The sequence below is a fragment of the Cebus imitator genome, unplaced genomic scaffold, assembly GCF_001604975.1.
Source record: "Cebus imitator isolate Cc_AM_T3 unplaced genomic scaffold, Cebus_imitator-1.0 Scaffold249, whole genome shotgun sequence".
Taxonomy (NCBI): Eukaryota; Metazoa; Chordata; class Mammalia; order Primates; family Cebidae; genus Cebus; species Cebus imitator.
Window position 1 is genome coordinate 532,951 of NW_016107564.1, and position 21,571 is coordinate 554,521.

Below are 21,571 nucleotides of genomic sequence, written 5' to 3' on the forward strand. Positions count from 1 at the left end.
AATATCATTAGAAGTTAGACCAAATCTTCATTTTTAAAAAAATCCTATATGTGGCCTTGAAGGTAGATTTTATAGAACAAAGATAAAAGAGTGTTATTTTCCCATTTTATCAACCACATGAAAGAAACAAGAACTGTGGCTTCCCACATATCTTTGTCCAGCAAGTTTTCTCTACCTTAGTATCCACTTTAATCAGTTTAAAACAGAAAAAAAAAAATTAAACAACAAAAAAGCCAGGCACAAAGTTCTGAGATATACTTTTTAAGAGAAAAATGAACATGCATAAAATATCAAGTCATTTGACCACAGATGAAAATGTTATAAATGTGGACAGAAAAAGTTTGCAGGAGACAAAGAACAATGTATAAAAGATAAGAAAAAGTTTTACGAGCCAAATCTCTCTATCAGCAATGCAAAAATCAAAACTCTAGGGCCTTTATATGTAATTGGGAACCATATTGGCCTCTATAGCCATATTCTCCTTCTCTGAGTGTTTTACAAAATAAATCAGAATCTATTTTTCATCCAAAAGTAAGGCAATGGTATTTGACAAGAACCAAACTTTGTACAGCAGAGTGCTTAACATACTATAACTCTATCCTACATATTCATTTATTATGAGCAACATGGTTCTACATAACCAAGTTATATTTGTCCCACTTAAAATACCAAACTGCAATAAAGAGCTAACTAAAAATTTTGAGTATTATCTCTATGTCTCCAGATGATGTAGAAGATACACACTAATTAAAAGTAGAAGGAAAAAAGCAAAAATAATAGCACATCAAATGCTACATACAGAGCTCAGTAAGCACCATGTACTTAATATTCAGCTATATAGCATATTCTCCACTTCATCAGATGATTACTTTCAATGGCATTACTGCATTTCTAAAGTCTGTCACTTAATCAAAAGCAATCTGCCAAATATTAAAAAGAATTCTTCACTGAACGTGCTCAGAGAGAAATGATTAACTTTTTAAAGTATATTACTAGCCTGCATATTTTCTGTTTGTATAATAACTTTATTTAAAATCTTATAAATTATATTAATATAAGCTCATGGTGAATATAAGCCCATGTTGCCAAAGAATTTTTATGTAATTATTCAGGTCATTTTTCTTGCTCTACATGAATTTTCTTCTGAAAATAAAGCATTATCATAGTAAATTATTGTACATGCATCACATATACACTGTCGTATTTAGTTATCTGATAGAAAATATTGACATGTCTTTTAAATCTGAAAAATTATCAGTATTTAGACCAATTCATTGCACAAAAATACAGACATACAGATTTGCCTTTTAGTCCTTGCAACTTAAATGAAGTTAAACTTTCACCCCTGTATTTTTCATTTAGGTTATTTGAAAGTAGTCACTATAACCAAAACAGCTAATAAATATCAAAATATCATTTATCATTGCATTTACTAAACTGCTAACAATAACATCTAGTAATATAAATAACATACGAAAGATGTTAAGAGTTATCCTGTTCCCTCACCCAAATCATTCCAAACATAATTTCGAGAGAATGCAACCAAAGGACTACACAAATATAAAATCAGTCTCTCTACATATCAGGCAAAAAATTAGAAAGAATGTTATGTGTGTGCGTGCATTTGGGTGTAGATCTGCATGTGTGCTTGTAAGGGGTATACTTTCAATAATGGAATAATCAGAATTCATATCATACCTGTGCTCCATAGATATATTTATCCAACATTTTGCCTCCTATTGTCTGCCCTCCTATATCCCAAATTTGAAGGGTAACATTCAAGTTTCCTAAAATATAAAAAATGAATATAAAAATAAGAACACCAAAAAAATTAAGTAACAATACTACAACTGACACAGTATCACAGAACACTAAGTCACAATAAGAAACTCTGAGCCCAATCTGTCTTTATTCACAGTCACCAATGATATTTGGAATTGTGAAAATAATGTCAAAAAAATCATGGTAGAGAATCCAGTTTTATCCTTTTATACCATTTCCATGGAACCATATTTACAATCACCTTCAAAACAAAAGAAAATAAAGTAAGCTTTAATTTATAAACTTAAGCCTTAGAAGAATGTTTTTCTTAGATAATAGAATAAAGCGCATGTCATGAATCAAGAAATGTACTTTGAAAATAAAAACTGAAGCTTATATTCTCAACCATCCAATCACAAATATGAAGTTTGCTGTAGGTTCTAAACTCTATGGGTTCTAAAACTCATAGACTAATAGCAAACTACAAAAATGAACACATAATTTCAGCTCAAATGAATGAATCTTTTTATAATGTGATTAACAGCTACTACACGATATGGCAAACATAGTCCAAAAATTACATTTTCAAATTTAACCTACAAAATAAACACATTTGATAGCCCTATTCAGAACAAATGTAGGCTACATACCATGTATATAAATATTACAATGCATTTAAACCTGTTCAAAGCATTTCCATTTAAACAAACGATGCATACTTCCAAGCCTTCATAAAATAGTGTAACTAATCATCTTTCCCATACAAGCATTATTAAAGCATTCTAAAAGGCAATTTTTAAAATCCTTTATGCATTTTGTAAAATATTTAGTTGATACAAAAATTTATGAGATAAGCTATTCACTCTTCTCAATGCAACTGATGAGTACGCTACAAAAGCCAAACTCTGCTTTTTAGTTTAACATTGTAAACTATTCGCCTCATAAAATTAATGCAGTTTTCTCCAGAGTATCAATTAGTACTTTCTGAATGATTTGCAAATCAAAAGAAAATAAAATAAAAGCTTAGAAACTAGAAAATGATCTCACTTCAAAAAAAAGATCATAAAGATATAAGTGTATGTGCCAACATAAAACACTAAAATCAGAGAATGTTAGTCATACCACTTAACTATGCAACTGAAAAGAAAAAGACATTGGATTAACCAGCACAGTTTTCTAAATTTTGGTGGGTTTGTATAAATATTTCCATTATTTAAACTTAGGTTGTTCTATCTGCCACCGTGCAGAAGATTTCCATGAGGAACTTCCATTAGCATTAATGAGAGCTACGGTTTTATCATCAACATCATTCCCACAGACTCACACTTTCAACACACAGAGTAATGACCAAAATGTTCTTAAAGCCCTATGAAATCGAAAACCAAAATATCAGACTAAGATTTGTCCAAAAATTTGTGCAAATCGATTTCTCAAAAATCATTTTTTTTAGATTCAAGGCTGAAATAATTCTTCTATAATGTTGTCTTAAATTAAGCAGATGAGAAAGAAGAAGTACACATCACTAAGAAGTATATAAAATAGTTTCAGAAACCCCTAGATAAACAGGCAGTAGTCTACTCATTTTACTTGCACAACTTTTTAGAGTTATTTATTTACTTCAAAAGACAGTGCTTAACAATACTAACTTTTGCAGAGTAAGATTTTAGGCAATACTTAGTAAGTACTAAAAGGTATTTAATCCTATTTTTTCAGAGCCAATAATCCTTCTTGCTTAACTTCACATTAAGAAATATAAAGCTTTTTTCTTTCCTTTAAGTTCTGGTATTCAGATCCTATCTGAATTAGGTGTTGTGAACACTCTGACTAGTATTAGGAAAATGATATTCATTACATGTTTTCAAATTCTGACTACAATCATATCAAGACCCTAAGTCATCTATCCACCCACTTGTCTCTCAACTAAGAGGTTCATATTCATGTGTTGAGAATACTTTTTAAATGCATGCCTTTCCAAATAAAACCTGTTGTTCTGTTTGCCTGGTTTTTTAAAATATAAATTCTAGTGACTCAGAAATAGAAATAACTGTGAATTACTGATAGTCCACTAATATAGAATGCTAACAAAAAAGTACTATATTTACAGCTTCAACAAATGATATAGCTTCATATATATCTAGAAATATATTTTTAACTCCACATTCGAATTTTAGGAGTATTAACACATAAAACTAAAAATAAAATGTGGAGTCTGCATTTGAGGAGCAAAATCACATGAGGATATGATTCATATAAATACTCATTTTTGTCTTTGCAGGTATAAACATATGAATGCTCCTAGTACATTTTCAAGATGACATACCTATAAAGCTATATAAGAATATTCAAATAATATAATTTTGTTTAAATCAAGAATCTAATACAAATTTCTAACTAGTAAAGAACATTGAGGAAATTGTCAGAAATTTAATCCCAAACACAAAATGCTACAAAAATCCTGTTCCTCTGTAAGAAATAACATGTAACTGGGAGAAAAATAAAATAAATGAGGTGACAAAACACAGGTAAGTTGCTTTTGGTATGAATTAAAGCCACCAAGAGGATTCAAGAGTGACCCTGTAAAAGTACACTTGGTGCCTTGGTTAACCTTACTTAAAGTGCTGCATAGTCAAGATGGAACTAAAAACACAAGTCTGCCCACTTCTTGTACTAAAGACTTAGAAATCTTTTTCACAGTAGAACGCTGTTTACTGGACTGTACCCACAAGCTTCCTGAAAGTATTTTGACTAAGGCTCTTAAGAAGCTCTATCAGCAGAATCTCTGACAAACAGATACACTATTTTAAGCAGTAAAATCTGCACAGTGGTTGCATCCAGACTATACAGCATACCAGATCATGAAATATACTAAAATGGATGAGTATATGCAAAGTAATGATCTTGAAAACTTGCATGAAGAGAATGTAAATAGATGGACAGGAGGTTTACGCCTCTAACAATCTAACTGGTCAGAGGACTTAGTAGACTACTAACAAATATTAGATTCACCTACTATGCTATAAATTCAATAAAGCCACCTATAATATTTTACTCAGCAAATGACATATTAATCATTCTACATTTGACACTAAAATGAATTTAAATTAAAGTATATAAAGGATAATTACAAAGCTTGTAATTTATTCACCTTATTTCTTAATATACCTATTAAATATATAAAAATAAAATATATAAAAAAAAAACTTTTCCTATTGAAATTTCTACTGTAAGTTTGAGTTTATTAAATAGCATAAAACCAACAGCTTTAAAAAAATACAGAACTTTTTTCTGGAACTTTGCCATCAAAATAAAACTTAATTAGGAAAATTATACGTTCATTAAAAGTAAACATGCCTTAATGTCATTTTTTAACCTAAGTACTGTCTAAGTCCAAAATATTATACTATAAATCTGGATTTCAAGAATATCAAATATTTTTTACAAAGTATTCAAAGTTTGTAAATTGGTAGTGCTATGCCACAGGTCAGAAATCATCACATATATCGCCTATATAAAATTTCTAAAACCAGGCTTTGTTTTTAATATTTGAGTAGGTATTTGTTTACTTAAGCTTTTCAACTAAAAAATGAGAAATATTAGAAGTATGAGACAAAAAGTTGGTAGTTTTTCAAATTAGGCATCAAAACAAAATAGCTATTAACGAAATACTATATAGAGGTTCTCTGTGTACAACGGGCATTTGTGAAAAAAAACTGCTGCAAAAAATAAGCTTCCAGCATCTATATTATGTGATTTGTGTATGTATTTGGCTAGTGACTGCTGTTAAGTATTCTGAATGCAGCATAGGTTATCCGTAAGAATGAGAATAATAAAATTAAAATGACATTTTCTGTTTTGGAGACATTAAAAGAAAATACAAATGAAACAAAGTACGCATATGTTTCTTCTTAAACCTCTTGCTGAACAATAACTCACTAATAGAAAAATTGGAATTCTTTTTTTCCCCATGGGATATCTCCCAATCTATTTTCCATTGGTAGCCAAATACAAACCATCAGAAAGTATAACTGAGGATATTACTAAGGAGATAAGAAGAATACCTCCATAACCAAGAGTTTTCATTAGCTACTCTAAAACTTTCATGGGGAGTTGTCTGATAGATGGGGTGTCTGAGAGGTTAACATATTTCAATAATAATTGGAATTTATTAAACCCCTTCCCACTATATCACTCACATTTCAGTACATGAATCAGACATTACACGTGCAACCGTTTTCTCCAAATGTGCTTCCTCACAGAAGAGAGGAATGGATGGTTTATAAAGTCAATCAAGATAAACTGCTTTTAATAAAACACTTTAAACATATAATTTAACCATTGAAATTGAAAGGACAGCATTTTAAAGCCCCAATTGTTCAGTAGCTAACTTAAAACATAAGCCACTCTTTCTTTGTATTATTTCACCGTATTTCCCACAAAATGTGCTGCAACTGGCATCTAAATAGTTTCTTTGCATGGTGAAGTGAAACATCTTGAATGCTCAAACTGTATTTTTATGAGTGCCTAGGGACCCTAAATTTTAGTGGTCTATTAAATGCCAGCAATTTCATGCTGCCTTGCATAAAACAGCATTCACATATTAGAGCACAGAAGTTCCATAGCTACATTATACTTCTGTTCCAACTTTTAAACAAAAAACTAAAGCAGAGGCAAATCAAAATAATATTTTAAAAAATAATCCTTCCCAATCTTTTCACATTTTGTTAATACAGTATCTGTTGACAAATGTATAGCACTTAATTTTTTAAAAGCTTTTCAGAATTTTATAAGTAACAATTGTTTATCCTCAAAAAGTGTATAGTAGCCAAAAACAGGGAAGGAGTGAGAGAGTATATAAACTTTTTCTCACACCCATGGACAGTATGCCTATATGATAGATTGTGATGAAAGTTAACCTCCCTAAGATAAATTTACTGATTACATATATTTTCAAGTAGAAGCAGCCCCAACATCTTACACGTTTCTGCCTTATGCCACTTATTGTAAGATTTTTTATAATCTTCTACATTAAGACTTTTTAGTCTCTTACCTGGCAATGTTATCCTTCTCAAAAAGAAGTCCAGTCCTATAGTTTGTTTATACCGTTTCCCGAAAGTTTCTTGAGCAAAACACGTAGCTAAGGAGGTCTAAAAAATGGATACACAGAATACCAAAATTAATTCATTAAAGAAATATAAACATAAGACCACTAGTAAATCTCATTGAACAATCTTAACGTGTATACTCCAATTAATTCGACAAGCAACTTTAAGCAGTTCTAATCAGTTACAAGGGGAGGAGAGACTTAATACCACCAGGTAAATTTCACTTGCCAGCAGCTATCAGTAGGAACAACAAACTAATGAGTTAGGCCCCTTTAAATCCCCTGCTTGTCAAGATCCTTTTCCTTACTGAAAATCAGAATTTGAGAAGTATCAACAGAAAAAACTTAAAAAATAATAATAGTAATTAAATATTTGAATTATTTTAAAACATAATTAAAGATCTTATCTAACTTAGTTTTATTCAAAAACTCCGGAGTTTTCTTTTTAAAGTAGCATTTCTTATCAAAGCAAAAGAATAATTATTCTAGTAACAATCGAATAACAATAACTCAACAAGTTCTTAAACATTTTAAATGCACTACTTTTATTTATAAACTTCCTCCAAAACAAAGAGAAAGGTAACTTCACTAAGCTTTACGCTCTTCAAGACAGATTCCCTACATTAAGAGAAAATCGCTTTTTTAATTTTCAAAGTTAAAATTACATGTCAACTCTTAAAATAATGAAAACTAAGATAAAATTTCTAAGATAGCTCATTACAGTTTATTATGGCATAGGTAGCACAACAGTGCAAAAGAAAATTTGGCCAAACTTCAATTCCTTTTAGCAAGATAATCTAAAATTCCTTTTACACAGAACCATATTTTTCACACAAATGGCAATTTGGACACCGTAACTCCAAATATTTTTGTGTTTAAATACCCAGCATTTGTAATAAATTTCTAAGATAATTGGCCAAGTATTTACTGAGCACTGCCATATGAACGGTATTCTGCTAGACCTCTAGAAATAAACACAGTTGTTATATTTTTGACACACGTAACAATATCAGAATTGAAAGATCAGAATTGAAAAGATAGGTATTTCCTTTTACAGATTTTTGTTTCTCATTTACACTATATTATTCTACTGAGCTTATCTAACTTAGACCACAAACCATCTTTGAAGAGGTTCAGAATTCTTGAAAAAAATAACTATCACTACTCATACTATTACAGGTATTTTAAAATATTTAATATACTGATGGTTGATACACTCAAAGGTCAAACAGAAACTGAAGGCATGTGTAACATCCACGTAATGTTGAGATAATTTTGCACTTTAATTAATGAAAGTCAAAGTTCAGTATTTTCATATTAAGGAAATATTCAGAAAAATTCTTAGTTTCTTTTCCTGAAAAAGTGACTTCCGGATTTTGAAAGCCCTTTCTTTCATACTTTTGAGGCAAACATAAAGCTAGGATTTTCAATTGGAATCAAGTATAAGCTCTCAGAAATACAGGTTATTGGGAACATACAGAATATTAAAATAAGTTCTTACTATATCATCTCCTGATATCTTGCTATAAAAATTGAACAGAGAATCAACTGTATCAGAGGGGGACACTTTCTCTTCAATTATCTAGACTTGACACCTTCTTTCACATTCAATAATTACGCAAGTCACCGTATAAATACCCTTTTTAATTACATGTTTGAAGTGAACAACTACCTCCCATATAATAAATATTTTTATCTGAATCTTTACATTTTTTGATTTGGAAAATTTATACTAACAATTTTTTAACCATGCTACATTTACTAACACTGAAAAGACAGAAAAAGGAATATTTTGCCTCAAAAAGCTCTTAAGAGATTATATAATAAAGAAAAAAATATGAATCAGAAAAGGAAACAAATAGAAACACGTGAACTGGAGGGAGGAGCTAAATTTCTCTTGGAGAAACTGGTAAGTCGTCATCTCAACACTCTACTGCATCTGTCAGTGTGTTAAAAAAAATGCTCAGAGTTAGAATGAACAGGAAAAACAAATGTTAGAAAAAACATCCAAGAGTTAAATCAGGATACAAATAAGAATGAAAGAGAGGCTGAGTTCACAAAAGAAAAGGACAATAAAGGAAAAAGAATGGGAACGTTGGCGGCTGCCAATTATTTGAGAACTGAATAGGGTATGGAGAAAAAAATTCTTCATTTAAGAATAATGAAAGTAGGTTAGGTGTCAGACATTTGTGTCAGGAAATTCCTGGCAGGAAAAGCTGTTACTGTTTTAAAATAAGTTATTTAGTCAAGGTGATAAAGATTAAGTCAGAGCATCATAAAAAATATTACCATTAACTTTTGAAGCAGAATGACAATACTAATTGAAACACATGAAAGTGAAAAAATTATGCTGTACTATACTAGAAAAAATTTTAAACAGAGACGAAAAACCATAATCATTCACACTAAGTAAGCAACAAAGAAAAAACATGTATGACAGGCTAAATAAAAACCTTAGACACAAAATTATGAACAAATTTTAACTGAGTAATATATGTACAATAAATACTGTTAGAAAAATGAACAAAAGTTTAAAGCATTATGATAGCATATAGGATAACTAGCAATTTTTTTGTCTTTTTACACATGTATTATGTTAGGGGTCGTCATTATCATTTTAAATGGGAAATAAGATCAGTTATGAATTGAATGCAGTAAAATTTAAGAGGCAAAACCTTAGACAGTCTTCAAAAGAAAATCTAAATGAGAAAACTATAAAAATCTAAGCAACTTTTCATTGAATAAAGGTGTTAGAAACAATGCTGATTTATAAAAATTCATTTTCATTCGAAAAGTTTACTAAGTATACAAAAATTCATATACTTCATAAAGAAAAGTTACCCCAAGTTCCTTTCTTCCCCCAACGTTTAAAGGCAATCATAGCATATTGTTTTCCTCAGCTTTAAAAATCTATAACAAAGGACCCAAGACAACAAGAAAGAAATAACAAAATACTCCAAGTTTTGCATATGAAATTTTACATCTTTCCCAGGGGACCTCGAGGCTCAAATACCAGAACCAAAGGCAGAAATAGGCTAGCTGTGCACTGCCAACTGCCAGGGAGGATGCAAAGAGAAGTCGTCACCAGAGAAGCCAGGGTCTAAACTGCGACCAGCAGCGGGGCAATGTGAAGCCTTAAACAGGAAATATGAACCTGGGTTTCTTTATAGACTATGGTTTGGATAATGGAGAGGAGTAGAGGGGAAATAAACTTTAGCAATATTCCCAGAAAGTGTTGGCGCCTTTGACAGAAGCATGGGTAAGAAGGCATCAGGGTAGAGGCTCTTCACTTTATTTGTTGGGGGAGGGATCACAGACCCCTCTGAGATCTTATGGACCCTCTCCCTAGAGCAAACACCGGGCAGTGTTTACTCCATTTCAGGAGTTCCACAACCTTGGGGTAAGAACCGCTGCCTAGGAGATAATAAGACTGATGCTGCCTGATATTCTCACGCCAGCACTCATTCATTCGACCAGGGACCCCTTTTGTCACGCGGGCACCTCTACCCTAAGCATCCTGCCCATAACAGGAGCTCCATAAACACTTGTTGACTGACTGCTTGTACCGAGTGCTGAGCTGGAAATAGAAGTGATGAACAGGTATGATACTGAAATAGCAACCAACGTGTATTCAGTGGACACTGTGCTCTAAAAGGTTTTGTGTGCATTTTCATATTTAATACGTATTTTCACATTTCTCCCTTTGCGGCGGCCCCTTTCAATAACCATCTCACAGATGAGGCGCAAAATGGTCAGCCATTTACCCTCCAATGACCCGACGACTAAGTGGCGGAGCCCCAATTCTCACCCGGGGAATGCTGATTCCAGAGCCACCCTCCTGGGAGCTTACGGTGCAGTGGAAGCATCAGAAACCGTAAAGGGAGTGGGAGGGGAGGAGCAAGTGTGACCCGGGCTACAAGTCAGAGGAGCTAAGATGCCTTGGCAGATCCCTGCCAGTCCTGAGAGGCGGGAAGGTGAAAGGCTGGCCCGAGTCTTGCAGGAGTTCGCAATCCCGGCGGGGAGTTAGGAAGTGACTTTTTTTTAAGGGGGAACTGGACAGCTCTCGACGGCCTTCACCAACCGCCCACTTCGTGTCCGGCCACAGGCCACGACCAGACGGGCCCGGGCCTAGAAGCCCGGGGACTCGGGGTAGTGAGGCGACGCTGGGCTGCGGGGAGGAGGCCGGGGGGCGCCAGGGTTCCTGCAGGCCTGAGACGGCCGGCCCGCTCAAGGACTGACCTTCCCGGAGGCGCCGTCCCCCAGCAAGACGATTTTCAGTTGCCGGTCCTGGCTCTCCTCCTCAGAGTCCGACATGGTGTTCCAGGAACCAGGCCCGCCCCCCGAGGTGGAGGGGGGTAAGGGAAGGAGGAAGGCTCCGGGGGCGGGAGAGAGGAGGAAGGGAGGTAGTGGCGGCAGGACCCCCGCCCCGGGGTCTCCGCGCCCGCAGGAGGGATCCGAGGAGAATCACTCGCCAGGCGCCATCTTGCCCGCCTCCCCTCCCGCTGCGCTCGCCCCCGCCCCCCCGCGCGCGCATGTCGGGAGCGCGCCCCCGCCTCAGCGCCAACCCGCGCCGACCAGGGGCCTCCCTGGCGAGCCGAACCACTTGGGGGCCTGGACTCAGGGGAGACATTCCGGCGGGAGAGGCGAGTCGCTGCGCTGCCATTGAGGAGGTAGTTGGTTAGAAGAAGAAAAGAAATGTTCTTTCAAATTAAGGAGAGAAAACGGAAGCAGAGAAGCTTTCAGGCGTTCCATCACATTCCCTTTTCTCTTTCCTCTTGAGATGGTCCCTGAAGGGAATGGTTCAGCCTGATGGGGTGGGGCAGTGACGCCTCGGGCAGCGCGCCAGGGTTGCCTGGCAGCCGGGAGTTCGCGGACCGGCGGCGGGGCGGGGCCTGTCTCCGGGCACGCGGGATGCCCGTAGCCGGGCGGAGCGCTCCAGGGAGGACCCCTGAAAAACCGGAGCCGAGAAGAGGATCGGAGAAGGGGACAACTGCTAAGGGCCGAAGCTGCGGGGAAGCCATAGTAGCGTCCGTGGGTATAGTGGCGCTCTCGCGCTGCTTATTTCGGCCTAATTCTCGTTTCCTCATCTGAGCCCCAGGCTCCCATGGTTCGTTCCTCAGAAGCTGCTGAGCACCAACCTCCTGGCACCCCGTCTTTGCCCTAGGGCAGCAGTTATCATAAAGTGTGGTCTAGGGACCACTGGGGGTCCCGACGACCTCAGAACAATTTTCATAATAATACACCTCGTCTGCCTTTCTCGGGTTCCTTCTCTCACTAGTCTACCGTTTCTGAAGGATACGCTTTGTGTACGACGTTGTCACTGGCAGCTAAGGGAGCTTGTGCTTGTTTTTAAATATTTCTCAGTTTTAATTTCAATGCAGTAATGAGAGGTGTAAACCAATAAACATAAGCTCTTTGGAGGTCACAGTCATTTTTTAACAGTATAGAGAGGCCCTGAGTACAGATAATTTGAGACCTGCTGCCCTGAATGATCTCAGTCTGTAGGTAAATGGCATAAATGAAAATTACAATATAGTGAGAGAAATTCAAAAATCATCTGTCCTGCTATGTTTGTTTCATTGTTAATCGCTTTAAATTTATTATTACTTTTACTCCTTATAGGAATTACAAAGTGTAATTATCCCCATTTTGCAAATGAAAAATCTTAAGTTACAAAATGCTTATCCTAGAGGCAGTAGTCTTGGAGAGCATATGAACATTAGAACAGGAAAGCAGAGCAGTGTAAAGAAATGCCCAGACCTGGAGGCAGCACTGGAATTTAATCACAGGTTTACTAGATATGTGTCCTTGAGCCTCAGTTCGTTCATCTGTAAAACGGACTACTGCCTTTGTAGGGTTGAAAATTAAATGAAATAATCGGTATAAAGCAGCATAGAGAGCACAATGCCTGGTGTGTAGTAAGCACTCAGTATTTACCAGTGTAATTATCACCTCATCGTCATCATCATTAGATGATGGTTCATGTTGGAAGCATTACTACTTTCTAGCTAATTTACCTTACACAAGTGTCTTATGTAGAGCCTCAGTCTCTTCATCTGCAGATAGGGCTGGTCCACAATTATAGGTAACCACTTAAGTATTAGTACCCAATTCTTTCCCCAGTCCCCCACCACCACTGCCGCCACCAATTTTCTATTCACCAGATTTGTTCATGAGAAATAGAAGAAAGGGAATATGTACTTGTTAGTGTGAAGAATCTTCTTCCAGTGAGGACAGACTTAACCCCTTCTTGTCCATGAGGACAGTTAAAATGCAAGAAAATTGTTTTTCCACTCTTCCTTACATGGCTATGTGATCCACCCAACAAATGAGACAGAAGACAGTGTCCTTTGGAAGACATTTGTAGAAGAACCCTACCCCCATCGTTGAAAAAAAAAAGGAAAAGAAAAAAGAAGAGACATTGGAGAGCCCTCCTCCTCCCTTCCTTTGCTGTCATTATTGGGTAAGAACAGGATTTTCAGAACTACTACACTTTCTTCAGCCTATCTTCTAGGTTTCTTGATATGGGAAATAATAAGGTACTTTGGTGATATATTCTGCTCCTTACAAACAAAAAAATTTCAACTGACATAACTACTTTGGCCAAAAACTACATATAGCTGAACTCGTAAGCCTGATTTTCACGTGTGGTTTTATATGGAGGGAAATCTAGAAGAAAACTTCTCATTTTCCACTCACCAATTTCTGAGATGACTGATTTGATTGAGAGATGACAACATTCATTTGGATATGGGTATATCAATAGGATGGTGGTGGTATATAAAACAAAAAGTTGCTTTATTTTAGTGATCATATTTTACACATATGGCAAGTTTCTGGGTTTAAAGTTAGAATTCGAAGACAGAGCCATTTTGGTAAAGAAAAAGAAAAAAAAAAACTCTCTGTGAGGAGGACTGTGTTAGCATTCAGAGCTTACAGTATGATACTCTGACATGCTAAAGAAAAATAGAGCTGATCCACCAAAAAGAAAATATCTTTGTGGATTCTCTTGTACAATGCCCTTAACAAGGTCAAAAATTAGAGGAATGGTCTTCAGTGGTTTTAAAACTAATAGACAAAAGGCTTATAAAAGAATTCTAGAGTTCTATAAAAAAACTTTTATAGCATCTCTAAGATAATTATTCAAACGTTATTTGAATACATCCACATTCAAATAGTTTGTTCCTTTATGAAACAACCCGGACTGTAGATGGATAGGCCTGTTTATTAAAATATTATCTCTGATGATGAGCCAAAGCTTATCACTATAAACTACAGCTAATGGTAATAGATATATCTTTCTCAATGAAACAAAAACTCCCCATTCCCCATTGATCAGGAAGATGATCAAAGTGATTCCTTAATACTTAGTGACTGCTAGACATCGTGGCTCATACCTGTGATTCCAGAACTGTGGGAGGCCAAGGCGAGAGGGTTACTTGAGCCCAGGAGTTCACGACCAGACTGGGCAACATTGGGAGATCCTGTCTCTACAAAAACTTTAAAAAACAAAAATTAGCCTGGCATAGTAGTGGGCACCTGTGGTCTCAGCTGCTCGGGAGGGTGAGGTAGGAAGATCACTGGAGCCTGGGAGGTCAAGGCTGCAGTGAGCGGTGATCGTGCCACCGCACTCCAGCATGGATAACAGGGTGAGATCCTGTCTCAAAAAAATGTTTTTAAGTAATTAAATTTATAGATATTTAGTGACTGCTTACTGTGTACCAGGCATTCTTGTTCACAACTCATCTAAGCACTGAAGATACAGAAGTGAACAAAACATACAAAGGCTCTGTTCCCATGGAATTTACATTCTGGTAGAGGGATGTAGTAGGCTGAATAATAGCCACATAAAGATATCAGGTCGTAATCCTTGGAATCTGTAAATGTTACCTTATTTGGAAAAGCATCTTTCAGTTGTGATTAAGTTAAAGATTTTGAGATGGGAAGATTATCTGGGATTATTTGGTGGGCCCTCAATGCAATCGCATGTATCCTTGTAAGAGAGAAGTGGAAGATTTGGCCCAGGCATAAAAAGAGAAGGCAATATAACCATGGAAACAGAAACTAGAATGATGCAGCCACTAGCCAAGGAATGTGGGCAGCCACTAGTAGCTGGAAGAGGCAAAAAGCAAATTACCCTGGAGCTTCTAGAGGTAGCCTAGCCCTGCTGACACTTTGATTTTAGTGCAGTGACACTGATTTAGGACTTCTGGCCTCGAGAACTGTGAGAGAATAAATTTATGTTGTTTTAAGTTACCAAGTTAATGGAAATTTTTTACAATAGGTACAGATAACTAATAATAAGGACAAACACAGATATTTAGTAAATCATCAAGACAGTTTCAGATTCTGGTACATTTAAAAAGATAGTAAAACAGGTAACAAATGAAATAGAGTAAAAATATCTTAACATTATTCATCACTATTAAAGGTGGGAAAATGGTAAATGAATCGGGGAATAAACTGATTTCAGAAACTACCGTTCTCTGACATCTTCTTAACAAATCCAATGTCATCCATCAGTTTTCTTCATCTTTTTGCAATATTTCACAATTTTGAAGATGTAGATCCTAAAACTAATGTCTGAGTAAGGCTAAATAGTGGTCATGCTCCCAGGTAGTCCACTTGGTATTTCTGTATTTTTATGCTTCTCCTGAAAAACTAAGAAAAGTGTAGAAGTGATCCCTAGAATTAATTGGTTTGTTAAACTCCTTGAGGAAAATATTTTTAAAAATAAGGCTTTCTTCCTAAAATTCTCTTCTTTCATGGGTTTTCTGTATATCTACATAGATATACATGTGTATGTTGTATGTTTAACCACCATCTAAATCAAGATATAGAACAATTCAGAAGCCCAGCAGACTCTCTTTTGCCATCTCTAACTTATTACCTCCTCAAAGATTACTATTATGATCTCTACCCCTGTAAATTAGTTTTACCTGTTGTAAACTTCATACAAATAGATTACAGGTAGTATGTTCTCTTTGGCATCCAGCTACTTTCACTCAAAAATATCCTATGAAAGTCATCCATGTTATGTGCATCAGAAGTATGTATTTTCTATTGCCACATACTATTCCATTGTATGAATCCACCACAATTTATCCACTCTACTGTTGATGGACATATAGGTTGTCTCCAATTTGGGAATACTATGATGAGTGCTCCTCAGCGCAGCCTACCACTCTGTCAGAGGAAATCTCTCTCCACAATTAGCACTCTCCTCTCAGAAAAAAAACCCAGAATCCTCCGTGTACATTTTATTCACTTAAGATAGGTGAGGCATGCCACAATCATGGAACTGGTTCTTGGGTATAACTTCTGACATATGCATTTGATGACTTAATCTAGGAGTAGCTCATCTACGATATCTCATGCTCTCTACTTGAAACTTCAATTTTCACATATTTCATCACCATTATAAAACTGTCACTTCCATGTACAAAAATATATTAAGCCCACTTTCTATCAAAACCTTCCTGCCTTTTTTTTGGTTGACAGAATGATGCTAAACTTCATGCATAAGAATAAACACATGACAATAGCCAGGAGAATTGAGAGGAGGGACAAGAAATGAAGGCGTAATTGGCTGGGAGCAGTGGCTTACACCTGTAATCCCAGCACTTTGTGAAGCCAAGGTGGGCAGATCACAAGGTCAGGAGTTTGAGACTAGCCTGGCCAATATGGTGAAACCCCATCTCTACTAAAAATACAAAAGTTAGCTGGGCGTGGTGGTAGGCGCCTGTAGTCCCAGCTACTCAGGAGGCTGAGGGAGGAGAATTGCTTGAACCTGAGAGGTGGAAGTTGCAGTGAGCTGCAATCGCACCATTACACTCCAACCTAGGTGACAGAGCAAGACTTCATCTCAAAAAAAAAAAAAAAAGAAATGAAGTGGTCATTAATAGGCAATATATTTTTTAAAAGACTATTTACAATTGCAACTGTATTGTGCAATACCTGGAATTAATCTCAAAGCAAATATTGTATTTTGTGGGGAAAAATTACAAAGCAGTAAAATATTTTAAATAAAACTAAATAAATGAAGGGACATCTCATATCCATGGATAGAAAAACAATGAAATATATGAATTCTACCAAATGATCTAAAAAGTTAATGCAATTCTAATAATATTTTTCATAGAATTTGAAATGGCACATATGGAAGGTAGACATCCAAGGACAGGCAAGGTATTCCAGAAGAAGTTCATAGAACTTTCCTTAACATATATCAAGACTTTGTATAAAGTTATAATAATTAAGATACAGTGTATTATTGGTGCAAGGATAAACAAATTCGCCACAATAACATTGGAGAGCTGAGAAATAGGCTACCAGATACATGAAACTTTCTCTATGAGACAGTGTATAGAATAGTGTATCAAAGAGGAAAAGGGTGGAAACCATATAGGACAAGAAATGAAATTGGAACTCTGCATTTCATCATACATACAAAATAAATAAATTCCAATTGAATAAGAATCTAAATGTGAAAGAACCCCCAAATACCATGAGGAGACTGCCTTTCTTATCTTGGGGTAGAGAAGAATTTCATAGTGTTGACACAAAGAGTTCCTTATAAAAGAAAATATCAAGAAAATTTTATTAAAACTACTGTTCATCAAAATATACAATAAAGTGAACGTATAAACCATAAACTAGGAGGAGATATATTCAACACATAAAACTTACACCAGTTGGTATCCAGAACTTCCAAAGGACTACAAACCAGTAAGAAAAAAATAGTAGAAAAATGAGCAAGTAACATGAAAAGACATTTTACAGAAGAAGAAACACATACGGTCAATAAACATATACAAAAATATTCAACCCTTTTTGATGTAACCAGAAGACAAAACAAAAAAGTGGTTTAATGAGATACCATTTCATACTCATAGATCAGCAAAAACTAAGAAGTCAACATATTTTCATCAGTTAAAAAAAAAACAACATATGTTAACAGAGAATTTAATGGGGGAATTTGTTACATGGTGTGGAAGTACAGAAAGAACAAAAAGGAAATACAGGGGAGTAGCACAAAGTTACTGCAGGGAGGAGTTAGTATCTCTTTTTTATTTTATTTCATTTCATTTTATTTGACACAGAGTCTTGCTCTGTCGCCAGGTGTCAGGCTGGAGTGCAGTGGCGCAATCTCGGCTCACTGCAACTTCCGCCTCCTGGGTTCAAGCAATTCTTCTGCCTCAGCCTCCCGAGTAGCTAGAATTACAGGCATGCACCACCACGCCCAGCTAATTTTTGTATTTTTAGTAGAGACACGGTTTCACCATGTTGGCCAGGATAGTCTCGGTCTCTTGACCTCATGATCCACCCACCTCGGCCTCCCAAAGTGCTGGGATTACAGGCGTGAGCCAGAGTTACTATCTCTTAGACTGGAAGAACAAAAGAAATTGGTGAGGGTTATCATAACTTCCATGCTGAAAGAGACAAACTGGAGCGTTAGGAACCAGACTTTAGCTTTGCTGCTGCTGTTTTTCAGGAGTATAGAAGAAGGACTTAAGAAGCAAGACACAGAATCCTGAGAAGAGTATTCCATTGGCTGCTACTGGCCATACTTTGGAAGATTAGAGGAGGGTTCCCACAGAGCTGGAACTCACCTCTGAGGAGAGGATATTGCACAGCCGCTTCTCTTGCCTTCAGGTGAGCACAATGATGCTGATTCGTGAAGTTAGAAAGCAGGTGGAAACTAGAAAACCACAGCTATAACCAACTGCTGCTGCTGAGGTAAAATGCCATATTTGGAATTACATTGACAAGAATGCCAAACAAGAAAGAAAGAAAGTCCCTCATGCCTCCTACTTTCCAAACTCCCTCATGTACCCAGCCTTTGCAAGCCGAAAGGAAACAAGCTGACAAAAAAAGAAAAGAAAATGTGGTTTTGAGAGTACTAGTTCCATCAATAAGTCAGTACAGATCTTTACAATCTGCATGATACCAGTTGTTGCAGAGGATGTGACTCAGTGGGAACTCTGACACATTCCTTGTAGAAAATACATGAAACCAGCCGGGACTCGTGTGGCTCATGCTTGTGATTCCAGCGCTTTGGGAGGCAAGAGTGGGTGGATCACCCAGAGGTCAGAAGTTCAAGACCAGCCCGGCCAACATGGGGAAACCTGTCTCTAATAAAAATGCAAAAATTAGCCAGGCATGGTGGTGCATACCTGTAATCCCAGCAACTTGGGAGGCTGAGGCAGGAGAATCTCTTGATCCTGGGAAGCAGAGGTTGCAGACAGCCAAGATCACATGACTGCACTCTAGCCTGGGCAACAGAGCGAGACACAATCTCAAGAGAAAAAAAAAAAGAATACATGAAACCACTTTAGAAAACAATTTGTCTTAGGCCAGGCCTAGTGGCTTATACCTGTAATCCCAGCACTTTGGGAAGCCAAAGCCATTGGATGACTCGAGGTCAGGAGTTAAAGATGGGTGAAACCCCATCGCTACTAAAAATACAAAAAAAATAGCTGGCATGATGATGGGTGCCTATAATCCCAGCTACTCTGGAGGCTGAGGCGGGAGGCAGAGGTTGCAGTGAGCTGATATTGTGCCACTGCACTCCAGCCTGGGCAACAGAAAGAGACTCCCTCTCAAAAAAAAGAAGAAAGAAAAAGAAAACAATTTGTCATTAATTTGTAAAGTTAAAGATTTGCAAAGCCTCATGACTCAGCTATTCCTCTCCTAAGTGTGTACCCTGGATATCTCATGTAAAAATGCAGCAGGTAAAATGTGCAAAAATTGTCATAGGTTCATTTTCATTAGAGAAATAATCCAAAGGCCATTCAACAACAAAGAGGATGGATTTTGGCATATGCACACAAGGAAATACTCTATAGCAGGGGAAAATGAATAAACTCCAGCTATGGAGATTTATCTTAGAAATACAATATTGGGGGCGGGGGCGGAAAAAGCCAATCCCAAAAGGCTATGTATGATACCATAGTTATAAAGCTCTAAAACAAGAGCACAAAAGTAAATGTATATACATATATACATGTACATGTATAAGTAATAAAACTCTTCATAAAGAGGAAGATAAAAAGATGGAAAAGAAGAAACAGAGATATGGGTTGTAATTTTTTATTTTTAGGATGTGTGTTGTCTTAATTCATTTTCTGCTGCTTATGACAGAATACCTGAAACTGGATAATATATAAAGAAAAAAATTAATTCTTAGAGCTATGGAGACTGGGAAGTCCAAGATTGAGGGGCTGAATTTCATAAGAGCCGTCTTGCAGCACATAGTATCACAAGGAGAAAGGGCTGAGTGTGTTCATGTGTTTATGTGCTCACGTACTGGGTCAGGGCCCTATTCCTCTTCTTATAAAGCCACCAGTTCCCTCCCATGATAACCCATTAATCCATTAACACATTAATCGGTGAGTGGATTAGTCCATTTATGAAGGCAGAGCCTTCATGATCCAATCACCTCTTAAAGGTCCCACCTCTCAATACTGCCACATTGGGGGTTAAGTTTCAACAAGTTTTGGAGGGCACATTCAAACCATAGCAGATGGTGATTTCACAGGTATTCATTATATTATTATGCCATGTAACTTATTCATATCTTTATTAAATTATTTGCTATATATCTAAAAGAAAAGTAAGTGAAGCTTCCTTAAGTTTTCAAATATTGAAATGTGATTAGAACTTCCAAATACTTTTAAAAGTGTTGTTAAACTACCATTAAAACTGTGTGGAATAAGCATTGAAATAGATAGATGGATTCTTTCAACAGAAAACATTAGAAAGGTGTCAATATATGAAGAAATTAACTGGTTAGTAAAGATAGTATTTCTAATCAGTGGGGAAAACTTGGGGGTAATTTTTTAAACAATATTTTCTCATATCTTCAAAATGAATTCCACAAGAAGTTAAATCATATTTCTTAAATGAAGTCATAGCAAATGAGAGAAAAGTGGATACATACCTATAATCTGAAGTGGAAATAGCTCCTCTATGCATGGTATGAAGGTCGTCACTAAATTAAAGACTGATAATATGTGTACATAAAACTTTAAATATTCACATCGCCAAAAGCAGTGTTAGGATAATACAATGTTACAGCCAAGACAGAGGATTTATACCACTGTTCTTGCTGAGGAAACGTAGAAAATCTAGACTTAGGCCGGGTGCAGTGGCTCATGTTTGTAATCCCAGCACTTTAGGAGGCTGAGGTGGGCGGATCACGAGGTCAGGAGTTTGAGACCAGCCTGGCCAACACAGTGACACCCCATCTCTACTAAAAGTACAAAATTTAGCTGGGCATGGTGGAGGGCACCTGTAATCCCAGCTACTTGGGAGGCTGAGGCAGGAAAATCTCTGGAACCCAGGAGGCGGAGGTTTTAGTGAGCTGAGATAGAACCAATACACTCCAGCCTGGGCAACAGACGAAAATCAAAAAAAAAAAAAAAAAAAGAAAAGAAAATCTAGACAAAATATTTTTTAATCTTTGAAATTATCAAATATTTAACTCTTTGAAATTATCAAAGGGTTACCAAATTATGATATGAGAATTTATAGGGTTAAGATTTAGGTGAGGAAAAAAGCCCCCAAAAAAAGCAGAAGCCAGCTTTGGGGGCAACTCTTCCCAGATAGTATATGCAGATTCAAAAAGTGGAATTGAGACATAGGATAAGTAGCATTTTTAACAGCCTCATAAAACTGGGAGGAGAAAGGGTAAACATAGGAGTTCAG

General features: G+C 36.5%; 1 protein-coding gene across 3 annotated transcripts in view; it reads right to left on the reverse strand.

Annotated features, from left to right (window-relative positions):
* The window catches only part of RAB28 (RAB28, member RAS oncogene family), a 125,151-nt gene extending 113,761 nt beyond the window's left edge, over window positions 1-11,390 (reverse strand). For all 3 annotated transcript variants that reach the window (XM_017498697.2, XM_017498698.2, XM_017498700.2), the window contains exons 1-3: window positions 11,102-11,390; window positions 6,809-6,905; window positions 1,699-1,787 (exon numbers count right to left, since the gene is read on the reverse strand). In XM_017498697.2, the coding sequence (XP_017354186.1) occupies window positions 1,699-1,787; window positions 6,809-6,905; window positions 11,102-11,176 (261 nt within the window). In that variant the 5' untranslated portion in view covers window positions 11,177-11,390. The remainder of the gene's footprint in view (window positions 1-1,698; window positions 1,788-6,808; window positions 6,906-11,101) is intronic.
* Between the last annotated feature and the right edge of the window lie 10,181 nt (window positions 11,391-21,571).